Genomic DNA, 25906 nt, shown 5'->3' with positions numbered 1-25906 from the left:
CCCATAAAGGAAGGATTAGTGGGTTTGGAGACTTGAACATCTGATATAGGTATTAGATGATGTCTTACTCCTTCCTCTAGAAATAGTGCTTATGTTGTGGTATTATTAGATATTGCCATTTCCTGCCAGTTTTTGCTTTGGAAAGCAAAAAGTGGGACATCTTATATTTAAACATTCTAGAATTAGTATGTACAGTGGCAAATTCAGAATTCAGTTTTTTTTTTGTTTTGTTTGTTTGTTTTCTTTTAGTTGCTAGAGGTTGTACGTACTCAAGAAAGAGAGAGAAAAAAAAAAAAAAAGAAAGAGAGAGAGAAAGAGAGAAAGCACATCCCGAAAGGGAGTGGTCATGCTGCAATCCCTTCTCCACTTTTTCATTCTGTTGGGATTTGGGGCATACACACACACACACACACACACACACACACACACACACACACACATACCCAGCATGTCTCTCAAGACCCTGGAGCTGACAACTGAACTGCAGTTGGCCATGTGGCATCCTGCCCCCTTAACCTTAAGCCATGGGATTGGCCCTCTAGAATTGATTTGAAAGGAGTACGAGTGGCTATGTTATGATGTGTTACGACGGCTCTGTTATGCACGTGACAATGCAACAACGTCAGCAGGAGCAGGGACGACATAGACTAAGCAGGGCTTCCCAAGGGAAGCATGGCACAAAGCGTTCTTAGGACTCAGTTTGGAATGGAGACCGTTACCCAAGGTAGTCTCCAAGGACATCTGGGTTGTATATTAGTAATGACCAGTGGGCAGCTTGAAGGGACAAGATGAAGAGGCCATGAGGAGAGAGCCACAGGTGCTAAGAGTAAGGGGGAAAATGGAAGGAGCACCCAAGTATCGGCATGTGCTTAGGGAACCTTGGTCTGCTTTGATATGGTATGGGATCTGAATATTCAACACCTTTTGCCCCCCTCTTCTTAACACTTTGGTTCTCACTGGGGTTGACTAAGGCAGAGTTTCTCTGGCTTTGCCAAGTATGTGTCTCTATCCTTGTAGCCTCTGTTCAACAAGAATCAGAGTTGGCACGTGCGCCCTGGAGCTGCAGGGCCACCTGCGTGGAGTATGTTGGCTATCCATGCTTATTCATCAGAGCAGCTCCTGGAGGCCTGGATTCCAGATGGACTGTTGCTGCATGGATAAAAATGCAGAGCCAGGGCTCTGGGAGGGATTAACAATACTGAACACTTGCAGTGGGTTTAAAAATCTATCCTACTCTTCTAGGGGGTGTCATGTGGTGACTGCATAGGCAGTGGACGGAGAATCTCTTAATCCCCAACTCAGTGCCTGTACTCTACCCCTACATCCGGCAGGTGTTTCAATAGGCTGGACTCTGCCCAGAGAACGTGTTCACTCTGGTGCCAAGAAGAGATTCCAGGCTGGCTGCCACAAGTTCTCTCAGGATAACCTGTTACAGAACCCTGGGGTCTGTGTGTGCAGATGTGAAATACAGAGAGGACAGTGGGACTGGGAGGACAATTGAGGTCATAAATTGTACAGGGTGGGGTGGTGGGAGAGTAGAAAGAAGAGAATGAGAATTGAAATACAGAATGGAATGGGGAATTTAGGAATTCAATAGCTGAACACTATGGAAGGTCCTAAGACTAGAGGATTGTGACCCTATTTTGTACGCAATAAATAGAGAATGTAATGTTTGATTTATAGCCTTATATAACTATTTGAAAATTTTTATGGAACATTAAATCACAGTATAAAATTAAGCCATATTTAGTTGAGCAATTAGCAAACTGCCCTGCTTTTTTGTTTAGCCCTAAATCTATAAAGTATGTTTATTGTACACATATTAAATGACAAATTTCCTCTAACATTCAATTTTTGTGACAATATTAGAGAGGATGATTCATTGATTATTTTTAAACACTTTTTAACATATTTATTTATTAATTTTATTTGTTATTATTATTTTTAAATTTGATCAGAGACAGAGAAAAGGAAAGTGACAAAGCAAGCCACCAGGTCCAGGACACGGACTGTAGTCAGCCATGTGGGAGTTCAATGCCTTAACCACCACACCACACACTGGTCCCATTTTAAAATACTTTAAAATACTTTAGTGTCTCCAATCTATAAATACTACTTCTTCATATTCCACTTGTAATTTGATAGAATATCTATGAAATCATATGTTTAAAAAAAATGTAAGACTTCTATTTAGAATGTTTTAAGGTTTGAAGCTATTCTTCCATCTGAGAACTTCTTGAAGAGATGTTTATTTAATAATGCCTTCCATTGATAAGGAACAGTGTTTTTGAATTCTTTCATCTGGACGACTCAAGGCCCTTTTGATCCTTGCAGTAACACAAAATGTAAGATGGGAGGTATGGTCGCTCCTTGGCACACAAGGGAAGTGAAGTCATCTGGTGAACTTAGGTAGTGTCAGTGGATAACGCGTGGGGGAAGGGGGGAGCATAGAAGGAGTTCTGAGATCCCAAAGGCCTTGGGTATTGTTGGAAAAGCTTCAAACTTGGATCCGGACTCTCCGGCCTCCATGAGACTATCGAGTAGATTGTCGGATGTGTAGGTATGGATGTTGCGGCGGCAGCGGCCTCCCTGCTCTCCCCTTCCTGTTTCCCTCCCTTTGTATGGACCTACTATTTTAAGTCTGAATTGCTGAATTAACTCGTTGTTTTGGCATTAGGGGACAGAGACTTGCTATTATTTTAACATGCTTCAAAAGAACAAGGTCTCTCCTTGTCCTCTTCTTGTTATTTCATAACCGTGGATTGTTAATTTTATATTTTCTTCCTTGTGAATGCCTGTTAGTACTGTCGACACTGTGATATGGGTGCAGGGGGCAATAGGACCCTCCAAGAATCAGCTGAAGAACATTTATGTTAAAACCAGCTAAGCGGATTGGGGTAGGATGGAAAGACCCTAATGCCTTCCTGGTAATGGTTTCCTTCTGTTAAACTCTATGTGTATGTCTGAACAAAGGGGGAGCGGGGAAGAATACAGAGAAAGAAGAAAGCTGAGTGGAAGAAGAGACTAAAAGGGACACTCAAGAGTGTAAATTAGATTTATTTATGTTTTTTCATGAGCAAGAGAAAGAGAGATGGAAACACAAGCGCCTCTAATTCTCCACTTCATTATCTGCCCCCAGTCTCAGCTGGCCTGGCATTCTCCCAGAGATCCTAAGATGTAAATTCAGGACCCTTTTCCATGTAGGTTCAGTTGCATTATCACCTGCCACTACCTGACCCCCAAGAGCAGTTTCAATTTGCTCCAAAAGATGGAATAACAGCAAATGCCTTTACTCGTACACACACACACACACACACACACACACGCACAAACTATATTCTTTTCTGGGCTCATTTTATACTTTATCTTATTCTTCCATTTAAAGTTATCTTGAAGGAAGCTGTAGAGACCTCCATCTCTCAGTAATTCCTGTGTTTTTATCCTCTCTGCTGTGCTGGTTGTAAAGTCACAGTAAACAATAAACTGTTGACCACAGCTGGGCATCGTGGGAGGCCTCTCAAGAAAAGGAGTCTTGAATTAGTTGGAGGAAAAGCCTCCAGAGGAGGCTGAAAAACATGCCTTATAAGACTTTAAAAACAGCTTGAAAGAAAGAAAAGGAAAAACTTGAGATAAAGGCAAAAGGGGAAAAGGGAAATATTATTGATTCCTTTGTGTTGGTTGAAATAGATGATCATTTCCATGGGGTTAAGACTGACAGCCAACAACTACCACTAGGCATGGGAGGGCAAGGAGCCAAAGCTAGTGCCCCTAGACATGGACTGGAGGAGAAACAGCCTCCTTGAGCTCTGGGTTATGTTGTTAATTTCTCCTTGCCAGCCAGACGGTGCTATGTGTGAGGGTTAGCCTGCGGAAGGAGAGAACGGTGCTCAGAGCTGAAGCTGTGCCCAGCATGACTGTGCGATTGCTGGGATTTGAAGACGTGAGAAACTGTTCAGTCTGCATTTTTTTTTCTTGCAACTTGCCTCCCTCCATCCATTCCTCCTCTTTTCTTCCTTCAGTTACACAAGGTCTATGCTGTGTACCCTTTTTGAAAAGGCATTGTGTAGTTCCCAAGTTCAGAGGATTCTCCTCAGATGGGCATTAAACCTGGAGATGGCCTTAGAATCCTGTTTATCTTCAGAGGTTTCATGATTATGGATATAATGGGAAGTCTTTTTTTTTTTTTTTTCTGTCTAAAAGAGATTTTTGCTGTAGGGAGTGTCCACTCACAGGAGAAACAGAGACAGACACATAAACAGAAAGTGAGAAATCACTCCCCCAGGAGGGATGGCCATGCCTCAGTCCCTTATCTTCCATTCTCCTCTCTGGATTTTGGGCATGCACATACATGCACCCGGCATGAGTTTTAAGCCACCAAGTCCAGGACTTAAACTGCAGTCAACTACATGAGAGTCCAGCAACGTAATCATTATGCCATCTGCTGGTCTCATTGGGAAGTCTTTCTTGGTAGGTAAAAATTGTGACATATCCAGGCGGTATCGTTATCCCCCGTAGACTAAGACAACTTAACGTGGTTGATCACTAAATATGATCTAGCGTGGGATGGCCCATGGTTTTCTTCTGTTTTCCTCATTTGTACTTCCCTCCCTTCTAACACATGCTAGGCTTCCAGACTCCCTTTCTGTTGACGTAGTGTCATCACAGCCAATGCTTTCTTTTGAACTTGACTCCCGCTTTTGAAATGTTTTCATCCTGTGTACCTTACCTCTCTCAGAGTGACTGACATACTGTGATTGGCCGTCCTCTTGCTGCTTTTCCTTGCCTTTTCTACACCAAATAACAGTCCATACTGCAAGCTTGCTGCTCTGACCTGGCAGCTCTCTCTTCTGGCTGATTTCCGCCTGTGTGGTTAGATGCCTCCATAAGACAGGTCTCTGGTTTCCCTCTTATGGCTTAGAGATTTAGGTTACTGTCACTGCTTCCAATTTTTTTCAGGTACTTTTCTCTGCATTGTGAATGGGGTGGCTGATAGTTCTTAGGAAATCCTATCATTTGGGTAGTAAAATCTAGCCTTCTGGAATTCTGTCAGGGTACCTGATCTTCTGGAACACAAAATAAAACAAGAAAACACCCCTTGTCAATCTATATCAAACTCAGTTTACCCCAACAATCTACTCTCTGCTGTAACTTTGAGTAAAAGAAATTTTTAAAAATGTCATCAAAGATGAGCCTATATGTAGAGAATAGCATAAAGTTATCCATTTTTACATTCTTGAGTACTCACTAGGTTTAGTTTTCTACTAGCTACTTAAACAAGATAGTCATGTTGCATTGCTACATTTTTATCATCATTGCCAGTTATTTCTTTTTGACCACCTGGCCATATTTGCCATTCACAATAAAAAAAAAAATGTGTACCCAAGTTATGGACTTTGAGAACTTTCCAATTTCATTTATAATATCTTTCCAAACATTTCTCTTTCTTGAATAATTTCTTTTTCTCTCATTTTCTTTCATACACAACAATAACAATATGCAGCAAACAGTAGCACCATGACAGCTTAAAGAGCCTCTGGGTCATTTTATAACAGACCAGAGCTCTTATCACTATAGGAAATTACAGCGCATGGTTTCATCAAGCATTAGTTTCTTCTCTTACTAAATGGTAAACTCAGCCAGTGTCAGAACTGTGCCAAGATTCTTCACTGGTGCATTCCTCAGAGCCAGAACCATGCCTTTCCCATAGAAAATGCTCAAAAACATTGGATGAAGGAATGAACAAATGAATTATGAGAAAGAACCTGGAGAAAGAGATACAGAAAGAAAAGAGAGAGAGAGAGAGAAAGAAAAGAAGTATCCAGGAGAAAGAGCTAAAAGAATAATGAAAGTTCTTGGGATATGGGGTTGTAAATGGGAGGAAGTGTGCTATGTAGGAGGAGAGAGATTGTGGGAGAAGAGAGACTGAAAATAAGCAGATTGATTAGCTAGAGATAAGAGAAAGACAGATTTCTTCTAAAAAAATGAGCAGAGGAAGTATTAGATGTGATGCAGTTAGGCTCTAGGTTGCCCAAAAGACAGTCTGTGTAACTCAGTGTATTTTCTTCTCATAGTCCTAATTTCTTTGAGAATGGAAAGGCAGAGTTATCTGTAGAAATGTGGAGGCAGTTGCAGAGTAGAAGAGGTTGTATCACTATTGAAGATGTAAGGGAAAAGCGTACAGTTTCATTGCTTAGGGAACTTGAGGCTGAATTGAGTTTGCCAACCAGAATCTGTCCAAGTGGGACACTTTTCTTCAGCAGCTCTTAGTGAACCCAGACCAGGTGCAGGGCAGGCAAGCTGCTGAGAGCTTCCTCGGGTCTCCCAGCTCACTGTTTCCACAGCACCCTACACCTTGAGATTTATCTGGCTTGCCATAAAATATTAGAGCTGGTTGCTTATGACTGTTTCCTCTGAAGGACTGTTAGCTCTGAGACAGTGGTGGCCTGCCTGTCTTATTTGCTGCAGATTCTCAGCTCTTCTGTGTTTGATATTTGTCATGTGGATATGATGGAAATATAGTGGCACATGGGAAGTTAATATGTAGAGAGTGACTGGCATGTTGGACCATGGAATCTGAACTACAGGGAGAGATGGTGAGGAAAAAAGGCTAGTAGAAATTTTGGATTATGGGTAATCACTAGTAGTTGAAGAATGAAGGTATTGAGAATAAATTAAAAGAGTTGAAAACTTATGAGTATGGTCTGAGAATACAATATCTCATTTTATAATTTTGGAGGGGGACCATATAATCCATCTGTGGCCATTAGAAGGGGTGGGTAAAATGAAGTGAAGAAAAGTGTCATTGAGGATGAGAAGGTAATGAATATTTTATAGCTTGAGAGGCAGAGGTCAAAACCTTCACTGAGATTTTCTTTACTTATTAGTGAGTAAAATAATTAAAGAGCATGCACGTGTTTATGAATAACAAGCTCAGAATTTGCATTTACATATTCTTTCATTTGCTTATTCATTCATCCATTCTCTCTTGTGGAGTAGTTGGGTATACAACAAGGGCCAAACAGACAAGTCTAGGCTTTCATGGAAAGAGTAGTAGCAGGAGAGGTTGACGTCAAACAAAATAATATATAATTATACATTGTGAAGAGTACCAGTGGGAAGAATTAGGTTAAAGGATAAGTGATGATGGGTTTTGGCATTGCCTTTCTAAGTGGGTGCAATTTCACTAAGTTCTCTTGGGGAAACATTTATGATATCAAAACTTTATTACATTGCTTCTTTATTTTTTTAAGAATCTACTTAGAGCAACAGATGAGGAAACTTGCCTACCATTGGATGTTGAGGGTTGGGAGAGCCTGGTGTATGGTTAGAAAGTACTCAGTGGAATAAAGCAGTTATAGGAAGTGGGTACCAGCCCACCATGGGTTTGAGATTTGGGACAAAGGTTCACTGAAGGTTCATTTGGGTAAGGACATTTTTACAAGGCTCTGCTTGCCTCTTTGCCAACCCATGGACCCTGAAATGCTCTGAAATGATCATTTTTAAGTAGAAAACAGCTATGAAATGCATTCTAGAAAATTCTTTCCATTTTATTCTTTTACGTTTTCTAAAATAAGTATATTTCAAGAATGGGGGGAAATCTATATTTTATTCTTTCAGTGGAAAAATTAAAACATAATTCACTATGATAGACTTTGTAATATTTCTAAAATGCCAAAAATCTGCACCAGGAAGGCCATTTAACTTGTAGTCATATATGACACACAGTTGTAGTCTGCTATATGATTTGTATTTGAGCATCAAAAATGTCATAAATATATGACTACTTTAATAAATCCAGAAGAAAATCTTTCTGTTAGGTGGAGAAAAATAAGTTTTATTTTTCATTCCCACTATATTTTAAAGAACTGTATTTCTTAGTTTCCTGGTAAGTCTTTGTGAACACTTTTTAAAAGGGTACATAACTGAGAAATAACAATATTTTTATGGTTAGCTCTTTATTAATTTTTTTTACTGTAAGTTCATTATTTTGCTGAAATATTTCATTTTATTTTTGTCATTTTTGCTGTTATTCATAATTCTATTGAAATCAATTTCCTAATAAAAATTTTAACCATTTTCTATTCAAAATCTTCCATGGTTGTATTTGTAAAAAAGACTCTTTTACATATTGAAGAAAAAGATATTTGCATTTATTCATTCAAAGAATATTTATTAAGTAGCTCTTCTATGCCAAGTGCTATTCTTAGAGTGAGAAAATAAAAGCAAATCAAACAGACAAAATATATGCTTTCATTTAGCTCACATTCTGATGTGGAGAGACAGATGATAAACATAATTAAGAAATAAATTATATTTGCGCATGAAAATGTGATGACTCCTCCAGAAGAAAACATATATCAGCTGTATGGAAGCATAGAGTTTATTGCAAAATGCTTTTTATGACAGAGACAAACCCTATTAATTGAAAACCTTATAGAATTCCTAATATAAAAGTAGAGTTATAACATGGTATTGATTATGACTCAATTTTATTCATGTATATTTAATATCATTTATTAGTGGGACTCTGTATCAGACACTTTCATATTGAACATTTGTTTAATTCCCAACACAAACTCATAATGTAGGATTTGTTACTTCAGCTAGCCGTATGCGAAAATTCTGATGTGGATAGGTTAAATAACTCTGAGTGGAAGGGTTAAATAACTCAGTGGATGAAACAAGAAAGTAGCAGAGCCAGAATCCAAATCCAGTTTTTTGATTCTCTGGTCTGCTCTTGTCTCATTCTGCATGGCTTCATCTAACACTTGAGTAGTTTATTACAACATTCTATCCCTTGCTTTATCTAAGGGGGCATAACGACTTCAGATTTTGAAGTCCTTCCAATACAAATAATAAGTGTTCAGTTATACACCGTCTTTCGTGCAGTCTGGCAAAGTGCTTGCTGGGGAAATACTTTGCCAATGTCTCAAGAAAAGAGGCAAGTGATTCGGGAGTTTAAAGTATTAACATCTATTAGCACTCATTTCTTTCTAAATTCTGGTCAGCAGGGTTTGTTAAGTCTCAAGTTGAGTTGTAGTGGTAACCAGGTTAAATGTATCCTTCCACTAAAATTTATATCTTCAAAATTGTAGGAGTAATCAGAAACTCTTATTTCCAAAAGCGCTGCTAAGAATCCCACATTTGCTGATGTGGTTGACATAATTGTTCACATAGCTTTTATTTCACATACACAGTGTATGCACCTGTTGTCGGACCATCTAAAACTGTTCTTGCCCTTTGGTATTGGGCCATTCTGCTGATACAGTGTGTTATAAATATTACAAGGACAGGAGCAGTTTGTATTACAGGATAATACAAAATAATTTTACTGACAAGCTCATTTCCTATTTATTCCCTAGAGTCTAAGACATAAGCATATAAACATTGGCCAGAAATTATACATTATTTAGAATAGTCTCTATAGAAGATATACCAGGAAATGCAACATTGCTGTTGCTCAAACTGAGCCTGGTTGGGGAAGAAGCAAAAGTGGTATCTTTAAAACAAAACAAAGCAAAGAAAATTGAGGGATCAGGCAGTGTCACAGTCGTAATACAACTGGACTCATGTGGAAAATGTTCTGGTTTGTGTCCTGGGACCTCCCTGGGCACAGAGGGCACCCATGCATGCCAGTGCTCTGGGCCAGTTGAGATTAATGGTGGATCATATAATGAGGACCCTGCAGAGGATGCCAGTCTCTTGATCTTTGTCTTTCTGTCTGTCATGGAAGAAATAAATAAACTTAAAAATAATATTTTTTTTTAGAATTACTTATTTAATTTTTATTAGTTATCATTACTATTACTTTAATTTGACCAGAGAGAGATAGACAGACAGAAAGTGAGAAAGCAAACAATTTTGGGATTCGAACCATTATTGGTCATGTGGGAGTCCAGCACCTTAACCACCACACCACCTGCCAGTTCCCCAAATAATAAAGTTTTAAATATACTCTTGTCATATGAAATCCTTCTATCCTTGAACTAGCTGTAAGCATCCTGTGATTTCAAAAGAAAATAATGTGAGAAGGGAACTCTAGATACTGTGTGTTTCCCTTGACTGGCACTGGTATATTTGGAAGCACCCGTTTTCCCCTTTCACCTAGACACTTGCTTGTTTACTTTGGCCTCCTGCAATCTCTAGCCACTGTGTCCAAAGGCTCAACTTGTGTTCAGTTTAAACACTCCTTGAAAGGCTATCATTACAAGCAATTACAATATTCACAGGGGAATCATGTCCCAGTCTCAGTTCTTGGATGTATATAGTTTCCTTATCCGTACAATGCAATATTCTTTAACAAGGGAAAATATCAAATCAATCATGTTTTTGCAAAGTACCAGGTACAAAAGGTGGGATCTTCCACTGTTCTATAGCTTTCCACGACATTTAGCATACAGAAATCAAACACCTGTTAGAATGTGCCTGGTAGAGCTAAAACTCAGAAATGGTCTTCCCAACTTCTTGTTCTTTACGATATGTTACTATTTTTTTAAACACATGTGGAGTACTTCCTATGTGGCAGGCATGGTTCTGAGCACTTTATATGTAATAAGGAAATACTAACTTTTGGCCCTGCTGGGGTGGTTACCTAATAACAACAGATTAGTACAGGATAATTATTCAAAAGAGAGATTGACGTGTCAAGAAGTAAAGAAAGAGTATAGAAAGGGAGAGTTGGGACACGGATCTTCTCCCCATCCTTCCCTCTCGCCTGGTGCAGAATAATGAGAGCCATTTCACCTCGTGAAGACTCAGCTTCCTCTTTTTTGGAATCTGGGAGTAAACTATTATTTCTTTTATTTAAGTGTCTTTTTTGTTTTCCCAAAGAGGGAGAGAGAGGACTCCTAACAGAGTCCTCATGCCGCAATCCACCCCCAACTTCAGCTACATCTGTAGTATTGGGTGCCACATGGCTGACCATGAGTTCAGATCCCCAGTCAATCTGAAACATGCCAGGCACATGTGGAGCCCCAGGATCCTGACTGACTATAGGGCTGGGAGACAAGATCACGGTGTAATGAGATTCTTTCGAGGATGCCTGTGTGTGTCTCTCTCTCTATGTCTCTGTCTTTCTAATGTGCATGGGTGCTAAAGCTGTCTCTCTCGCTCTCATGAAAGAATACGGTAATAAACTTAGAAAATAAAAGAAATATTAACTTTCTAATCATTGTAGTACCCATAGGAGGAAGGTATTTTTGAAGGTGAAACAAATCGTACTGCAGGAGTCAGGGGATTTGAACCCAGTAGTTTCACGCTAGTGTTTTTGTCTTGCTACACTCCTATATGCCTTGTCTATTCATTTCAGATACCCATTGCTTGTATGCAGTGAACAATAGGATATGAATTCTGCCCTCAAATACATGACAACTTATATCTGTTTCTTCTTTTATTTTTTTTTCCGTCGATTTATTTAGATTTTAAAACCATTTTTTTTCCCTTTGCTGATGATAGAGCACAGGCATGTGTGTGTCAGAGAGACAGAGAGATGTACATCCTCCACAGGGTGTGGTCACGTCATGATTTCCTATCTCCAGACCTCTAACCCACGGAATCCTGGGATATTTGTGTTTGTGCTCAGAGTGTTTCAGGCTGACTGAGTTAGGGACTCAAACTGGTCATATGGGATCCTTCGTGTCTGGGCAGCCCTGTACCCCTGCAGCTCTGAGCAAGCCTGATTCCTCCCAGGATTTTGATAGAGCACTATGGTTTATTCATTGACTTAATACCTTTATTTATTAAGCCTGTAGCAGATGCCATAGACTGAAATAGACACTGGAGCTGTCTGAACAATGCATACCTGACTGCTAAGGAGCTGATGTGAGGGACAGACACTATTTCTTTTCATAAATGCTCATGAAGTATGTATTTTAAATAAAGCGTTTCAAGAGAGATAACGTGTGAATCTCCAGAGATGTTGTGAAGTTTGATAGATGGCTGCACGGAGAGGGGAAGGAATCGTAAGTGGAAGGCACAGTAGTGTACAAAGCAGCAAGATGGAGATTAGGAATGGGAATGATTAAGAGTGAGATGTGAGCTGGCTTCATGGCTTGATGGTTAAAGTGGCTGGATCGCATATGGCCCACCCTGTAGTTCAAGTCCAGGAACCAGTGGTTTGAAAAGTACTACCACCCTTATGCATCGGTCCCCAAAATTCTGAAAGGAGGGAGAGATAGAGGAGAAGGGTTGTGGTATCACTATTCCTTATGGGGGAAGAAGGGAGCTTTTTTGTCTCTCCTCTCTGCATTAGGCCACACACACCCTGTAGCCAAATAAATAAATAAACAAATAAATAAATAAAAAATAGAGTATGATGTGACCAGAGAAGGAAGACAGAGACTAAATTTGAATGCCTTTGTGTTCCTTAACAAAGACATGGATGGGACCAGCAGATGGTATTATGGCTATGTCGCTGGATTCACCTGTAGTTGACCGCGATTTGAGTCCCGGACTTGGTGGCTTAAACTCACGCTGGGCACGTGTGCGTGTGTGCCCAAGAACCCAAGGGAGAATGGAGGAGAAGGGATTGTGGCAAGGCCATCCTCCCTGGGAGGGTGATTTCTGTTTCTCTGTCTCTTTGTCTTTCTGGCAAGCGCATGCGCCCTATAGCAAAAACCTCTCCAAAAAACAAACAAACAAACAAAAAAAACAAAGACATGGAATCAATTCTATCAATAATGGGAAATGACATTTAAGTACAGGAAAAAAATCTGGTACATATTGTGTTTTAAGACCCATAAAATGGACAGGTTGATCCAGAACTGCCATTAGATATAATTCCGATTCCTAATTTTCTTTTTCCCTCTCATCTTCTTCCACCATCTCCTTTGCCTCTTCTTTCTTGTCTTCTCCCCTTTTTGTCTCTGACCTTCACCCAATCTCAGCAGTCCTTCTAAAAATAAGAAACACTTTCATTTTTTTTTTCAAGGTTCAATTTCAAGTTTGAGACTCAGAAAAATGCCCTATATCTAGCACTAAGTCTTAAAATGAATTTTAATTGTAGCCTCTTTTCGACTTGTCTGTTCAAACATTCCCTTCGTTAATGGAGTTTTAAGTATCATTGTGAGAAAGAGGAGTATTTATATGGGGGAGCAATCGACTATTGAAGGAAGAGCCTAGAATTACACTTCAGGAGCTCTCCTCTTCTCGTGCACAGAGACCTCACCAAAATGCACTCACATTCTACAGCATTCTAACTTACAGAAGCGGCAGCATCATTTAACTCTAAAGAGCTCCGAGATTGCTCCTCAGCTGTCCTTCTCCCTAACCATGTCCTTCCAGCACAAAACCCATCCTCTCTGCTTCTGTTTCCTCTGCTGTATTTACCTAAAAGAGATATTAAAAGATAATGCAGCTGGAACTACTTTATAAAAGCACGATGCAGATGAAAGGCATTGCTATTAATCCATATTTTCAGCAAGGGTTGAGCTTTCTACTTCTACATAGTGGTATTCCTCTAAGGAGCTTTTATATTTTAATGGCCTAAAATTTTCATGTTTCTGTAACCATGAGAACAATTCAATTCACCTTCAGTTCTTGCCTATGAGGTTGTTTTTGTCCTTTTCAGCCTGCCAGTGAATCTGTCTTTCATTTCTAGAAAAACACCTGAAAGGATAACTTTCTGAATGGTCCTTGAATTTGCATTAATGATGTCCTTCGAGGGAAGCGTACTAGTTTTTCATCTTGAATTTTTGTGCCTTCTTTCTTTTCTTAGATCGAAGGATCAATCGAGACCCACTTTGGCAGTCACGGCAGAAGGGCTGTACTCTACAGGCCTCCTTCCTACAGCAAAGTCGAGCTGGGGCTCCACCAGCACATTCTCGCTCAGCATCGCTATACGGTTGTCATCGCCGAAGACAGGCTTGGGCTGGGGCTGCTAGAACGAGGTCAGAATAACAAGAAACAATGACCAAAGTCACGTGACACATAATGTTAAACAATCTCCAGGGTATGGTGTCTTCCTCTAAGAACATTCACACACACACACAGAATTTTAATCCCTCATCAGTTCTTTCACATTGTAGAAAACTTAGCTTCTGCTTCTCTTTTTTTAACTTTCTCTCAGTTTTCCTTTAGCTATCTCTCTTTATTCCTGAAATTATTTTGTTTATATTTTAGTTGCATAGTTCATGTTTAAATGCTGCATAAAAAAGGTTTATGTTTATGAGCCTGAATACATGTTCTGCCCAGCTCCAAACGGCTCCATATTTCAAGAAAATTGCCACTTCATCTGACTGCAAGTAGAATGTGCTAGAAATTGTTTCAAGAAGTCAGCTTAAATGTGATGCACAGATTGGCTGTAAATCTTAAGGAAGTAGGGTTATTTATCATATACACTATTACTCATCAAATACTTTTATTTTTATCACTTACAGAGAAAAATAAGAGGCAAGTTTTCAAGCAAATTATTCTAAAAGAAAGTTAAACAGCTGCTGAGGGACCAAAAGCTAATAACAGCAGATAACATTTTTGAACAGCTAACTTTATGACAGTTTCTAGGCCAAACTCTGTCTGTAGGACCCCATGTAAACCTCACTGTAGCCCCCTGAGTACCCTGAGAACTGGGCTGAACAGCAGCGCAGTGGGAATGCCAATCTCTGCAGCTGACCCATGTGGGATGCTTCTGGTTCCCATCTGGAGACCTTGCTGAACTAATTGAGTGCACGTGTCCATGATCCGGGGCTGTTTGTGGTGGGGGTAAATTATGGTATAAAGACCCTGTTGAAGGTGTCTCTCTCTCTGTCTCCTTCTTCTCTCTCTCTCTCTCCCTGTCTCTCTTGTTCATTAAAGAAAGAAAGAAACTTTTTAAAAAAGAAATATTCATTCACTCCCAGATTCCAGATAAGGACACTGAGTCTTCAGGAGGTGAAGGGCACGTGTGCTGTTACGTCACACTTGCGTGAGGGGCGGACCGGGCAGGGAGGAAGACCCGTGTTCTAGGTTTCCCTTTCTGTACTTTACCTCTTCATCTTCTTGGTGCCTCAGTCACTTTTGGCCACTTACCCTGCACTGGTCTGTCATCACTAGAGCAGTGATGATATAGGACACACACTCAGCACAAGCAAATCCAATTTTTCTCCTTATGATGACATAATGTATCTAGTTTCTTACTTATTGAAAGGGAGTGTGAAGGGAAAGCAATTTCAATTAACTGCTGATCCTTTTGGTGGTTTCCTTTGGGAAAGAATAGTCAGATCCTGGTGCCACTATAGTTTTTCCAAGCATCGTATCATCCACATAGCACTTCTTTCGCAACCTGCTGGTGAGTGAAAGGAGGTTGGAGAGATGTTCATGAGAAAGTTGGTGGGCTATTTAGTCATGATCATCCTTCACCGCACTGGCCATGCAGTCGTAAGCTACTTACCTAGCAAGGTTCCCAGGGAACAGAGTGTAAGAAGATCTGCTTTGATGAGAATAAAGAGATCTTAACATGTGCAGAGCAGGCCAGTCAGTGGTGTGGTGGTTAAGGTGGCTGGATTATACATGGCTGACTTCATGGTTCAGGTCCTGGACCCAGGAATTCCTGGCTTGGGAAACTCTGGGTACGTGTGCATGTGTGCATGCCCGAAATTCCAAGAAGAGAATGGAGAAGAGATTGCAGCATGACCATCTCTCCTGGAGGTGCCTTTTCACTTTCTCTCTCTCTCTCTCTCATAGGTGTACATGCCTTACGGACCAAAAAAAAAAAAAAAATTGCAGAGAATGGGTTATGAAGACAGACCTTTGTGAATGTTGTTTTCTTGTCCCTACCCTTACAGTACCATATAAATCTAAATGACTGGCTTGTGGAAACAACAGAGAAAACTTAAAGGGAATACGAAAATTCTGGAATGTAAGGGAGAGCTGAAAACAAACTTCGCACTTTGAAACTTGTTGAGGTTGGCTCTATTAAAAAGGGACCGATCTAAAGTTCTGGAACAGTCATAATGATATTGCCAGAAACCTGTTTGTCATGCTAGTTATCAGTATAAATGAAAGGTAAATAATATTTACTCTTTTGGCCGAGCTCCGAGATTGCTCCTCAGCTGTCCTTCTCCCTAACCATGTCCTTCCAGCACAAAACCCATCCTCTCTGCTTCTGTTTCCTCTGCTGTATTTACCTAAAAGAGATATTAAAAGATAATGCAGCTGGAACTACTTTATAAAAGCACGATGCAGATGAAAGGCATTGCTATTAATCCATATTTTCAGCAAGGGTTGAGCTTTCTACTTCTACATAGTGGTATTCCTCTAAGGAGCTTTTATATTTTAATGGCCTAAAATTTTCATGTTTCTGTAACCATGAGAACAATTCAATTCACCTTCAGTTCTTGCCTATGAGGTTGTTTTTGTCCTTTTCAGCCTGCCAGTGAATCTGTCTTTCATTTCTAGAAAAACACCTGAAAGGATAACTTTCTGAATGGTCCTTGAATTTGCATTAATGATGTCCTTCGAGGGAAGCGTACTAGTTTTTCATCTTGAATTTTTGTGCCTTCTTTCTTTTCTTAGATCGAAGGATCAATCGAGACCCACTTTGGCAGTCACGGCAGAAGGGCTGTACTCTACAGGCCTCCTTCCTACAGCAAAGTCGAGCTGGGGCTCCACCAGCACATTCTCGCTCAGCATCGCTATACGGTTGTCATCGCCGAAGACAGGCTTGGGCTGGGGCTGCTAGAACGAGGTCAGAATAACAAGAAACAATGACCAAAGTCACGTGACACATAATGTTAAACAATCTCCAGGGTATGGTGTCTTCCTCTAAGAACATTCACACACACACACAGAATTTTAATCCCTCATCAGTTCTTTCACATTGTAGAAAACTTAGCTTCTGCTTCTCTTTTTTTAACTTTCTCTCAGTTTTCCTTTAGCTATCTCTCTTTATTCCTGAAATTATTTTGTTTATATTTTAGTTGCATAGTTCATGTTTAAATGCTGCATAAAAAAGGTTTATGTTTATGAGCCTGAATACATGTTCTGCCCAGCTCCAAACGGCTCCATATTTCAAGAAAATTGCCACTTCATCTGACTGCAAGTAGAATGTGCTAGAAATTGTTTCAAGAAGTCAGCTTAAATGTGATGCACAGATTGGCTGTAAATCTTAAGGAAGTAGGGTTATTTATCATATACACTATTACTCATCAAATACTTTTATTTTTATCACTTACAGAGAAAAATAAGAGGCAAGTTTTCAAGCAAATTATTCTAAAAGAAAGTTAAACAGCTGCTGAGGGACCAAAAGCTAATAACAGCAGATAACATTTTTGAACAGCTAACTTTATGACAGTTTCTAGGCCAAACTCTGTCTGTAGGACCCCATGTAAACCTCACTGTAGCCCCCTGAGTACCCTGAGAACTGGGCTGAACAGCAGCGCAGTGGGAATGCCAATCTCTGCAGCTGACCCATGTGGGATGCTTCTGGTTCCCATCTGGAGACCTTGCTGAACTAATTGAGTGCACGTGTCCATGATCCGGGGCTGTTTGTGGCTGGGGTAAATTATGGTATAAAGACCCTGTTGAAGGTGTCTCTCTCTCTGTCTCCTTCTTCTCTCTCTCTCTCTCCCTGTCTCTCTTGTTCATTAAAGAAAGAAAGAAACTTTTTAAAAAAGAAATATTCATTCACTCCCAGATTCCAGATAAGGACACTGAGTCTTCAGGAGGTGAAGGGCACGTGTGCTGTTACGTCACACTTGCGTGAGGGGCGGACCGGGCAGGGAGGAAGACCCGTGTTCTAGGTTTCCCTTTCTGTACTTTACCTCTTCATCTTCTTGGTGCCTCAGTCACTTTTGGCCACTTACCCTGCACTGGTCTGTCATCACTAGAGCAGTGATGATATAGGACACACACTCAGCACAAGCAAATCCAATTTTTCTCCTTATGATGACATAATGTATCTAGTTTCTTACTTATTGAAAGGGAGTGTGAAGGGAAAGCAATTTCAATTAACTGCTGATCCTTTTGGTGGTTTCCTTTGGGAAAGAATAGTCAGATCCTGGTGCCACTATAGTTTTTCCAAGCATCGTATCATCCACATAGCACTTCTTTCGCAACCTGCTGGTGAGTGAAAGGAGGTTGGAGAGATGTTCATGAGAAAGTTGGTGGGCTATTTAGTCATGATCATCCTTCACCGCACTGGCCATGCAGTCGTAAGCTACTTACCTAGCAAGGTTCCCAGGGAACAGAGTGTAAGAAGATCTGCTTTGATGAGAATAAAGAGATCTTAACATGTGCAGAGCAGGCCAGTCAGTGGTGTGGTGGTTAAGGTGGCTGGATTATACATGGCTGACTTCATGGTTCAGGTCCTGGACCCAGGAATTCCTGGCTTGGGAAACTCTGGGTACGTGTGCATGTGTGCATGCCCGAAATTCCAAGAAGAGAATGGAGAAGAGATTGCAGCATGACCATCTCTCCTGGAGGTGCCTTTTCACTTTCTCTCTCTCTCTCTCTCATAGGTGTACATGCCTTACGGACCAAAAAAAAAAAAAAAATTGCAGAGAATGGGTTATGAAGACAGACCTTTGTGAATGTTGTTTTCTTGTCCCTACCCTTACAGTACCATATAAATCTAAATGACTGGCTTGTGGAAACAACAGAGAAAACTTAAAGGGAATACGAAAATTCTGGAATGTAAGGGAGAGCTGAAAACAAACTTCGCACTTTGAAACTTGTTGAGGTTGGCTCTATTAAAAAGGGACCGATCTAAAGTTCTGGAACAGTCATAATGATATTGCCAGAAACCTGTTTGTCATGCTAGTTATCAGTATAAATGAAAGGTAAATAATATTTACTCTTTTGGCCTACAAATACTTCATCCTAGCATTGAATGGGGAGATTATATAACACTGCACGCTGTCATGTGGGCTGTGCTGGAGTCATGCAGAGGGGCCCCGATCACACGCTGCTCCTACCTAGCATTCATATATTCCCCTGCCTCCTGGATGCTGCTACTGAATTTCTATGTGCAGAACGTGGATTATTGTGCAGTTCAGCTTCAATTCCATTTCAATTTTCAATTTTTCTCCAGCTGCAAAACAGATGGGTTACGTCTCCTCTCTCCCTTGATGTTCTTGGGTCAGCTTTACAAGAAAAAGGAGTATTACCTTGCAGCTTCCAAATATCAAGGAAGTGCAAAGGCAGCCTGAAGGCAATAGAATCTGGCAGCCAAAGTTTCTGCGGGGCCCAGAGGAACAAATCATTATATGGTGTCGCCAGAATTTGTCAAAGTAAAGGCTGATTCGGTTTCCTTTTCCCGCATGCCCATAGTTTTTAAAACATCCACTTTCTCACTTGTTCTTGGCACTCTTTTACTCTGTATAAGAAATTATTCCTGGATAGGCCTCAAGAGTGGGCAGGAATTTCACAATTTTATAAGTATGGAAAATTGATTTTTGGTTTTTCATTTGATTTGGTAATCTTCACTGTAAGAATAATGTGCATGAAATACCTGAAATAAAAAGTTTTGTGGCTGTACTCTAATATTTCCTTAATTATGCATCATATAGGAAACCATATTTTCTTGCAACCTATTTTCCATGGCCACAAGTTTAATTCATAAATTGTGTTGCATTGAGGCACGGAGTACAAAAATATTTTGTACAATGTGATTCTCAGAGAATTTGTTTTGCTTTAGATTTTTCCTTTATTTTCTTACATTTTTTTTTACATTCAATCACTGCACATCTTTATAGTATACAAAATAGATTTTGCTTTAGTTCTACAAATCCATTCATGGCGCTTTTACTAGGTGTCCATGAACAGAGAGTATGAAGCTATATTGGCACATTGAAACTTAACGTCCTCCAGTTGGATAGCCTGGGGGAAGCAGAAGCAATTTAGAGGGATCCGGAGGCGGATTGCACCTATCTTTCATTTTACAACTGCAGTTTGTGTAATTTGCCAACCTGAAATTGGAAATTATTACATTAAAAACAAAATAGACACTGCCACAAATGTTACTGAGTATCCAGGTGCAGATCTGAGACATTGATAGAATACATTCTTAATCATAGGAAAATAAATATTAAAATGTGTTTTCCTATTGTACCTGTCTCTGCCACCTGCTTCCCTCCCCTCTTCGGACTCAACCCCAGTCACCTCTGCTGACCTCTTTTAGTGCCATCCTTTGAAGCACAGGTGACCTCTTTCCAAGGTGCAGCCACTAAAAAAAAAAAAACCTTTTAAGCACAAAAAAGGATAAAAACTAGAAAAAAATACAAGGATGATAGGTCAGACAGGCCATCCTCTACCATTAACTGTAATCCACATGGGTAGCATAACCTTTAGATTTGTATTTCAGTTTTCTTACTAATTTAGCAAACATTATTAAAAGGGAAAGTAGGCCATCTCAGGTGCTGAATTAGAATATGGGAGATTATCAAGGCTAGCAGGTGGTGTGGTGGTTAAAGATGCTGGACTCACACATGGTTGATCGTGGTTTGAGTTCCAGACCTGGCAGCTTGTTTTCTCACTTTCCCTCTCTCTCATGATCAAATTAAATCATAATCATAATAATAATAATAAATAAGGTTAAATAAAATAATTATAAAAAAAGAATACAGGAGATTATCCATATCCATTCATTTATCTCTATCTATCTATCTCGCTGTCTATCTTGGGAAGTACTATTCAAAGGGATATAGTGTTGGCTCACAATGTAGCAATTTTTAGAGTTAATTGGGGGAATGAAGTGATATAAATGCCTGCTTTTATTATACCATTGCTATCTATGATATAACTGTAAGGTATTTACAAGCAGCATTTCATCTTTAAACTGATGTCGAGAACAGTAGGAGGGCAATTGTCTTAACAGACTTAGGCCTACAAAATGGAGCAGGATGAAAATGTAAACTTCTACTGTCTTTGAAGCTCTTGCTTTGGAAAAATACATCTTATGCCCCTGCACTTGTTAAAGCATATAATTCTTTAAGGGAGAAGATTGAAGTACCATCCAATTCTTCTTTCTATTTGTTTATTTTTTCTATCTTGTGGTCACTATTGTATTGTCGGAAATGTCATGACACATTTATTTTTGCATAAAAAAATACATCATGACTTTTCTGAACACCCAATGTTTAGGAAATTGTTACATAATAGCCCGAAAGACGGTAGATATATTTCTTAAGTTTGTAACTTACTCCCTTGGAGAAAAATAAGCAGCATGTGAGGAATTCCTAGAGTGGATTAGATAATTAGATTGGAATTATGTTTGTATCCTAGAAGAGTAGTGCCTATTTAGCCATTCTTTGTCAACTTCAGAATATAATCCAGCACCTTCAAATTATATGTATCACCGTCCATGTGAATAAGAACTGCAAACCTGCTAGTGAAGTTGTAGAATTGGAGTCACTCTTATGGTTTCAAATTGTGCCTTATTATAATATTGGGGTTTTACATAGGATGCTTTTTAAAAATATATAAAATATGTAAAAAATGAAAGACCATATCAATGTTCATGTCAAAGGTTGGTAATCTGTAGCTCATTGGCTGGATCTGGCCCACCGCTCGTTTTGTGAATGAAATGTTATTGCAACACAGTCATGCTTACTTGTGTTGGGGCTGCTCTTGTTCTATAATAGTAGAATGATTAGCCACTGTAGAGACTGTATGATCTCTAATGTCTAAATTTTTCATGGTTTCTTTGCAGAAAAAGTTTGCTGCCCTTTGTTTACAGACAAATTCTGTATAACTAGTTTAGACTATTCTATGCACCAAGATGATAATTCAACTCAGTTTGAAATGTTCAGTCATACCAAACTCCATTCAAGAAGAATTTGATGCTTTATAATAAAATACATAACAAAATTACTAAAAAGAAAACATAAAATCCAGGCCCAAACTGGATATTCATCTTAACTGTCATGATTTAGGTTTAGTTTTAGCCATGAGCCTCCAAGTGTCTAGAGCAACAACAGAAAGAAGTTTATTCTCGGAAAGAAGGGAACATGGCAGTTCCTCCCCTGAATTTTCCATGTGCCCAAGTAATATATTTGAGACAACTTTTTCCAAGGAATTAAGTGGCTAACTCTAAGTTCTGAAATGGATCAAAGACCAGTGTATTATTTGCATTACAAATGAACTAGGTGTTACATACTGGCTTATATGGCAAACTTCCATTATGAACATGTTATAACATATTTTAAGATAATTATTTTATTTAACTTTATTTATTTATATATTTTAATTTGACCAGAGAAGGACAGAGAGAGAGAGAGAGAGAGAGAGAGAGAGGGAGAGTGAAAAAACAAGCTGCCAAATCCGGGGTCCCAAACCATGGTTGGCCATGTGGGAGTCTAGCACCCTTAACCACCCCACTACCTGCTGGCCCCCGTGCTATAACAGCACGAGGAACTAGAGGCATTTCTATGAAGGGCGAGTTAATACCATGGTAAATACTATCCATTGGTATTTGTATTGATATTAAACTTGACATACTGTGTTCTGGCGAATGGTATTTTAAGGAATGCTGTTTCACATCTTTTTTCCTCCTAATAAGAGCACTCTAATTTACCCAAATGTGTTATTGGGAAACACTATTAAAAAATATAGTTAGTTGGGAACCAGCAGTTGGCGTGGTGGTTAAAGTGCTGGACACTCCCACATGGCTGACCACTGTTCAAGTTCTGGACCTGGTAGCTTACTAACTCACTTTCTCTCTCTCTGTGTCTCTCTCTGGTCAAATTAAAATAAACGAATGAATAAATAAAATTAAAATGAAATAATATTTAAAATATATAGTTAATAAAGCAAGAGACACAGATCACTACTTAATGTGTTTATATAACTTATTTTTTATCCTCTTATATTTTGATTTACATCCACTTGCTCCTTTAAAATTGTCCAATGTATCAATGTCATCACTTGAAATTTAGTCTACTGTCAAAGGTTTGTTTATAGTAGCTTGCCAAAATTGTTTCTGAAGTTTATATAGAAAAAAAAAATACTATGGACCAGTCTTAACCTTTATAAATGGAAATGAATGCCAATTTGGCTTTAGCCTGTTTGTTTGCTTGTTTTCTACCATAGGGCACGTGTGTGTGCCAGAGAGAGACAGAGAGAGACAGTGAAAGAGAAAGTGAAAAATTGCTCCCAGTGGGGAAGGATATTTGTATCCTTTTTTGTTTGTTTGTTTAGGCTTTTGTCCTAAGGCATGTGAGCTTGCTAGAGATGGACAGAGACAGTGAGAGGGAAAGTGAGAAATCATCCCGCAGGGGGAATGACCACCCAGCAATCCCTTCTCCATTTTCATCTTGAGATTTGGGGCATGAACACATGTGCCTGGCATGATTCTGAAGCCACCAGGTCTGGACTTGAACCGTGGTCGACCATGTGGGAGTTCAGTTTAACTACCAGGGAACCTGCTGGTCCTTATTTGTATTTTATTTATTTGTTTATTTATTTAGAGATTTTTGCCTTAGGGTGTCACATGCACTTGCCAGAGAGAGAAACAGAGATAGCAAGAAGGAAAGTGAGAAATCACCCCCCGGGAGGATGGTCATGCCACAATCCTTTCTCCTCCATTCTCCTCAAGTGATCTTGGGCACACACGCACATGCACCCAGCATGATGTTCAAGCCACCAGGTCTGGAATTCAAACTATAGCCAACCATGTGGAAGTTCAGGGACGTAACCATTACATCATCTGCTGGCCCCTGTATCTTTTTAAAAAAGCTATAAAGAACTTGAGATTTAAATTACTCATAGTTAAGAAGTTTAACTGCCATAATCACTTTCTTGGAGAGGCCATAGACTGTGGTTATTGAAAATATAGGCTTTCTTGGGCAAGTCAATGGCATGGTGATCGGCATTGCTGGATCTTACATTGCCAACTGTGCAGCTTGAGTCCTGCACCCAGCATGCTTTTCAAGCTACTGGGTGCATGTGTGTGTGTGTGTGTGTGTACCCCAAATCCCTAGAGCTGAATGGGGATAAGTCCTGAACCATCTCCCTAGGGATTACTTTCTCATGTTCTCTTTCTCTCTCTCTCTCTCTCTCTGGCAAGTACATGCACCCTATGCTAGTAACAAAAAAATGCAAGATTTGGAGTGAGACAGACTCAATCAACTTACAAGTTTTCATTAAGTTCTCAGTAAATGGTCACAGCTATAGCTCTCCCCACCCCTGCTCCTGGCCCCCCCCCCAAATTATACAACACTTTCCAGGATCATATTGGCAGAAGAACCTCACATCAAAACAATCCATAAACACCTTAAAGTCAGAGATGAGCTCTTTTCTGGGCTTCACTTAAAACCATGCCCTCCAGATAGGGGCATTCAATAAATATTTATTGAATGCATGAATAAATGAAGATAACATAGTGTACCAGTGTCTGAGCCCCTTAAATACTGAATTCCCTCAGGCAATTCGTATTATAACTTAACTTATAAATCTTTTAACTTTGTGTAACTTTAGAGGAATGCTGATATTCTACTCCTGCAAGTCTACTCTTATAACAAAAATAATGCAACCATAAATACAGTGACTTAGAGTCAATACTTTATATAGCAAATGATTCTAGACTACTGGTGTTTTAAGGTGCTTTTGTCCATTTTTCAAAATTTTACACTGTCCTTGCTTTCAGAGCACCCCTGTCACATCTGCCTGGATTATTCAGGTGGTTGGTTTTAGGGGAGGGTAGATGAGTTTAGTTCTAAACATAGTGAGCTTTCCCTAGGGATATATTCAACAGAAACTCAGGTAAACAGGGAAGTTAGGACAGAAAATGTAGATCGCGTGTCATCTGCTTAGAGGCAATAATTGCTTCACTGACAGTTTAATATCCCATAAAGTAATGTAACACATAATGTTTCCTAAAGATGCTCTCTCATAAAGAACCCATAAAAGCAGGGGCCAGCAGATGATGTAGCAGTTACTTCGCTAGACTCTCACATGGCTGAGTGTGGTTCAAGTCCTGGACCTGGTGGCTTGAAACTCATGCTGGGCACATGTGTGTGCATGCCCAAGATCTCAGAAGGAAAATGGAGGAGAAGAGACTGTGTCATGACCCTTCCCCCAGGGAGGGGGGTGATCTTTCAGTTTCCCTCTCACTAGATCTGTCTCTCTCTGGTGAGCAAATGCACCCTAAGGCAAAAACCTTTAAAAAAAATAATAAAAGCAAGCACATAACTTTATATATATACATACACACACACACACATATATGTATGTATGTGTATACATATATATATATAAGTTTTTGCAATAGGGTGCATGTGCCCACTGAAGGGAGACAGAAAGAGACAGCAAGAAGAAAAGTGAGAAATCACCCTGCCACTGGGCCTGTGGGGGTTGGCCACACCTCAATCCCTTCTCCTTCATTCTCCTCCTGGGATTTTGGGCATGCATGAACATGCAGCTGGCATGATTTTCAAGCCACAAGGTCCGAGACTTGAACTGTGTTTAGCCATGTGGGAGGCCAGGACCTTTACCAGCACACCTCATGCTGACCCCAGAGCATAACTTTGGTTGCTTGTGGATATAGAAGATATTAAGGGAAAACAATTGAAAACCCCATATGTACTTAGGTCCTATTTATGTCCTCTACTTTATATTTCTAATTCTTCCTTTGGTATTATGTCCAATATTCCCTTTTCTGGTTCTCTAATTCCTTGCTTTGGAAAAATACATCTTAGGACCCAGGATTTTTATAACACATTCTTCTCCAAAGAGACAGTACTACCATTGATTATTCTCTTTCATGTCACTCAGGTCCTGTTTAGTAAATCATTGTTTTAGAATGCAATAGAATGGTATGGTGGCCTAAAAAAGAAAGAATATTCTCCAAAAATACTTAACCTACTCCCAAGGCAGAGTTGAAGTAATATGTGGTTTGAAAGACTGACACAGATTACATTTCATTATCGAGTCACAATTACTGCTGTGTACTTGAAGGACACATATACAGTTGTAGCAGAAACAGAACTACAGCAGG

At 39.7% G+C, this 25906-nt stretch overlaps 1 protein-coding gene across 1 annotated transcript in view; it reads left to right on the top strand.

The window, feature by feature from the left end:
- The window catches only part of CPED1 (cadherin like and PC-esterase domain containing 1), a 341161-nt gene that overhangs the window by 17102 nt on the left and 298153 nt on the right, over positions 1-25906 (top strand). The window contains exons 2-3 of the mRNA XM_027772159.1: positions 13715-13872; positions 16635-16660. Of these exons, the coding sequence (XP_027627960.1) occupies positions 13715-13872; positions 16635-16660 (184 nt within the window). The remainder of the gene's footprint in view (positions 1-13714; positions 13873-16634; positions 16661-25906) is intronic.

The sequence above is a fragment of the Tupaia chinensis genome, unplaced genomic scaffold, assembly GCF_000334495.1.
Source record: "Tupaia chinensis unplaced genomic scaffold, TupChi_1.0 Scaffold000257_1, whole genome shotgun sequence".
NCBI classification, from domain to species: Eukaryota; Metazoa; Chordata; class Mammalia; order Scandentia; family Tupaiidae; genus Tupaia; species Tupaia belangeri.
This window is presented reverse-complemented; position numbering and strand designations above follow the sequence as displayed.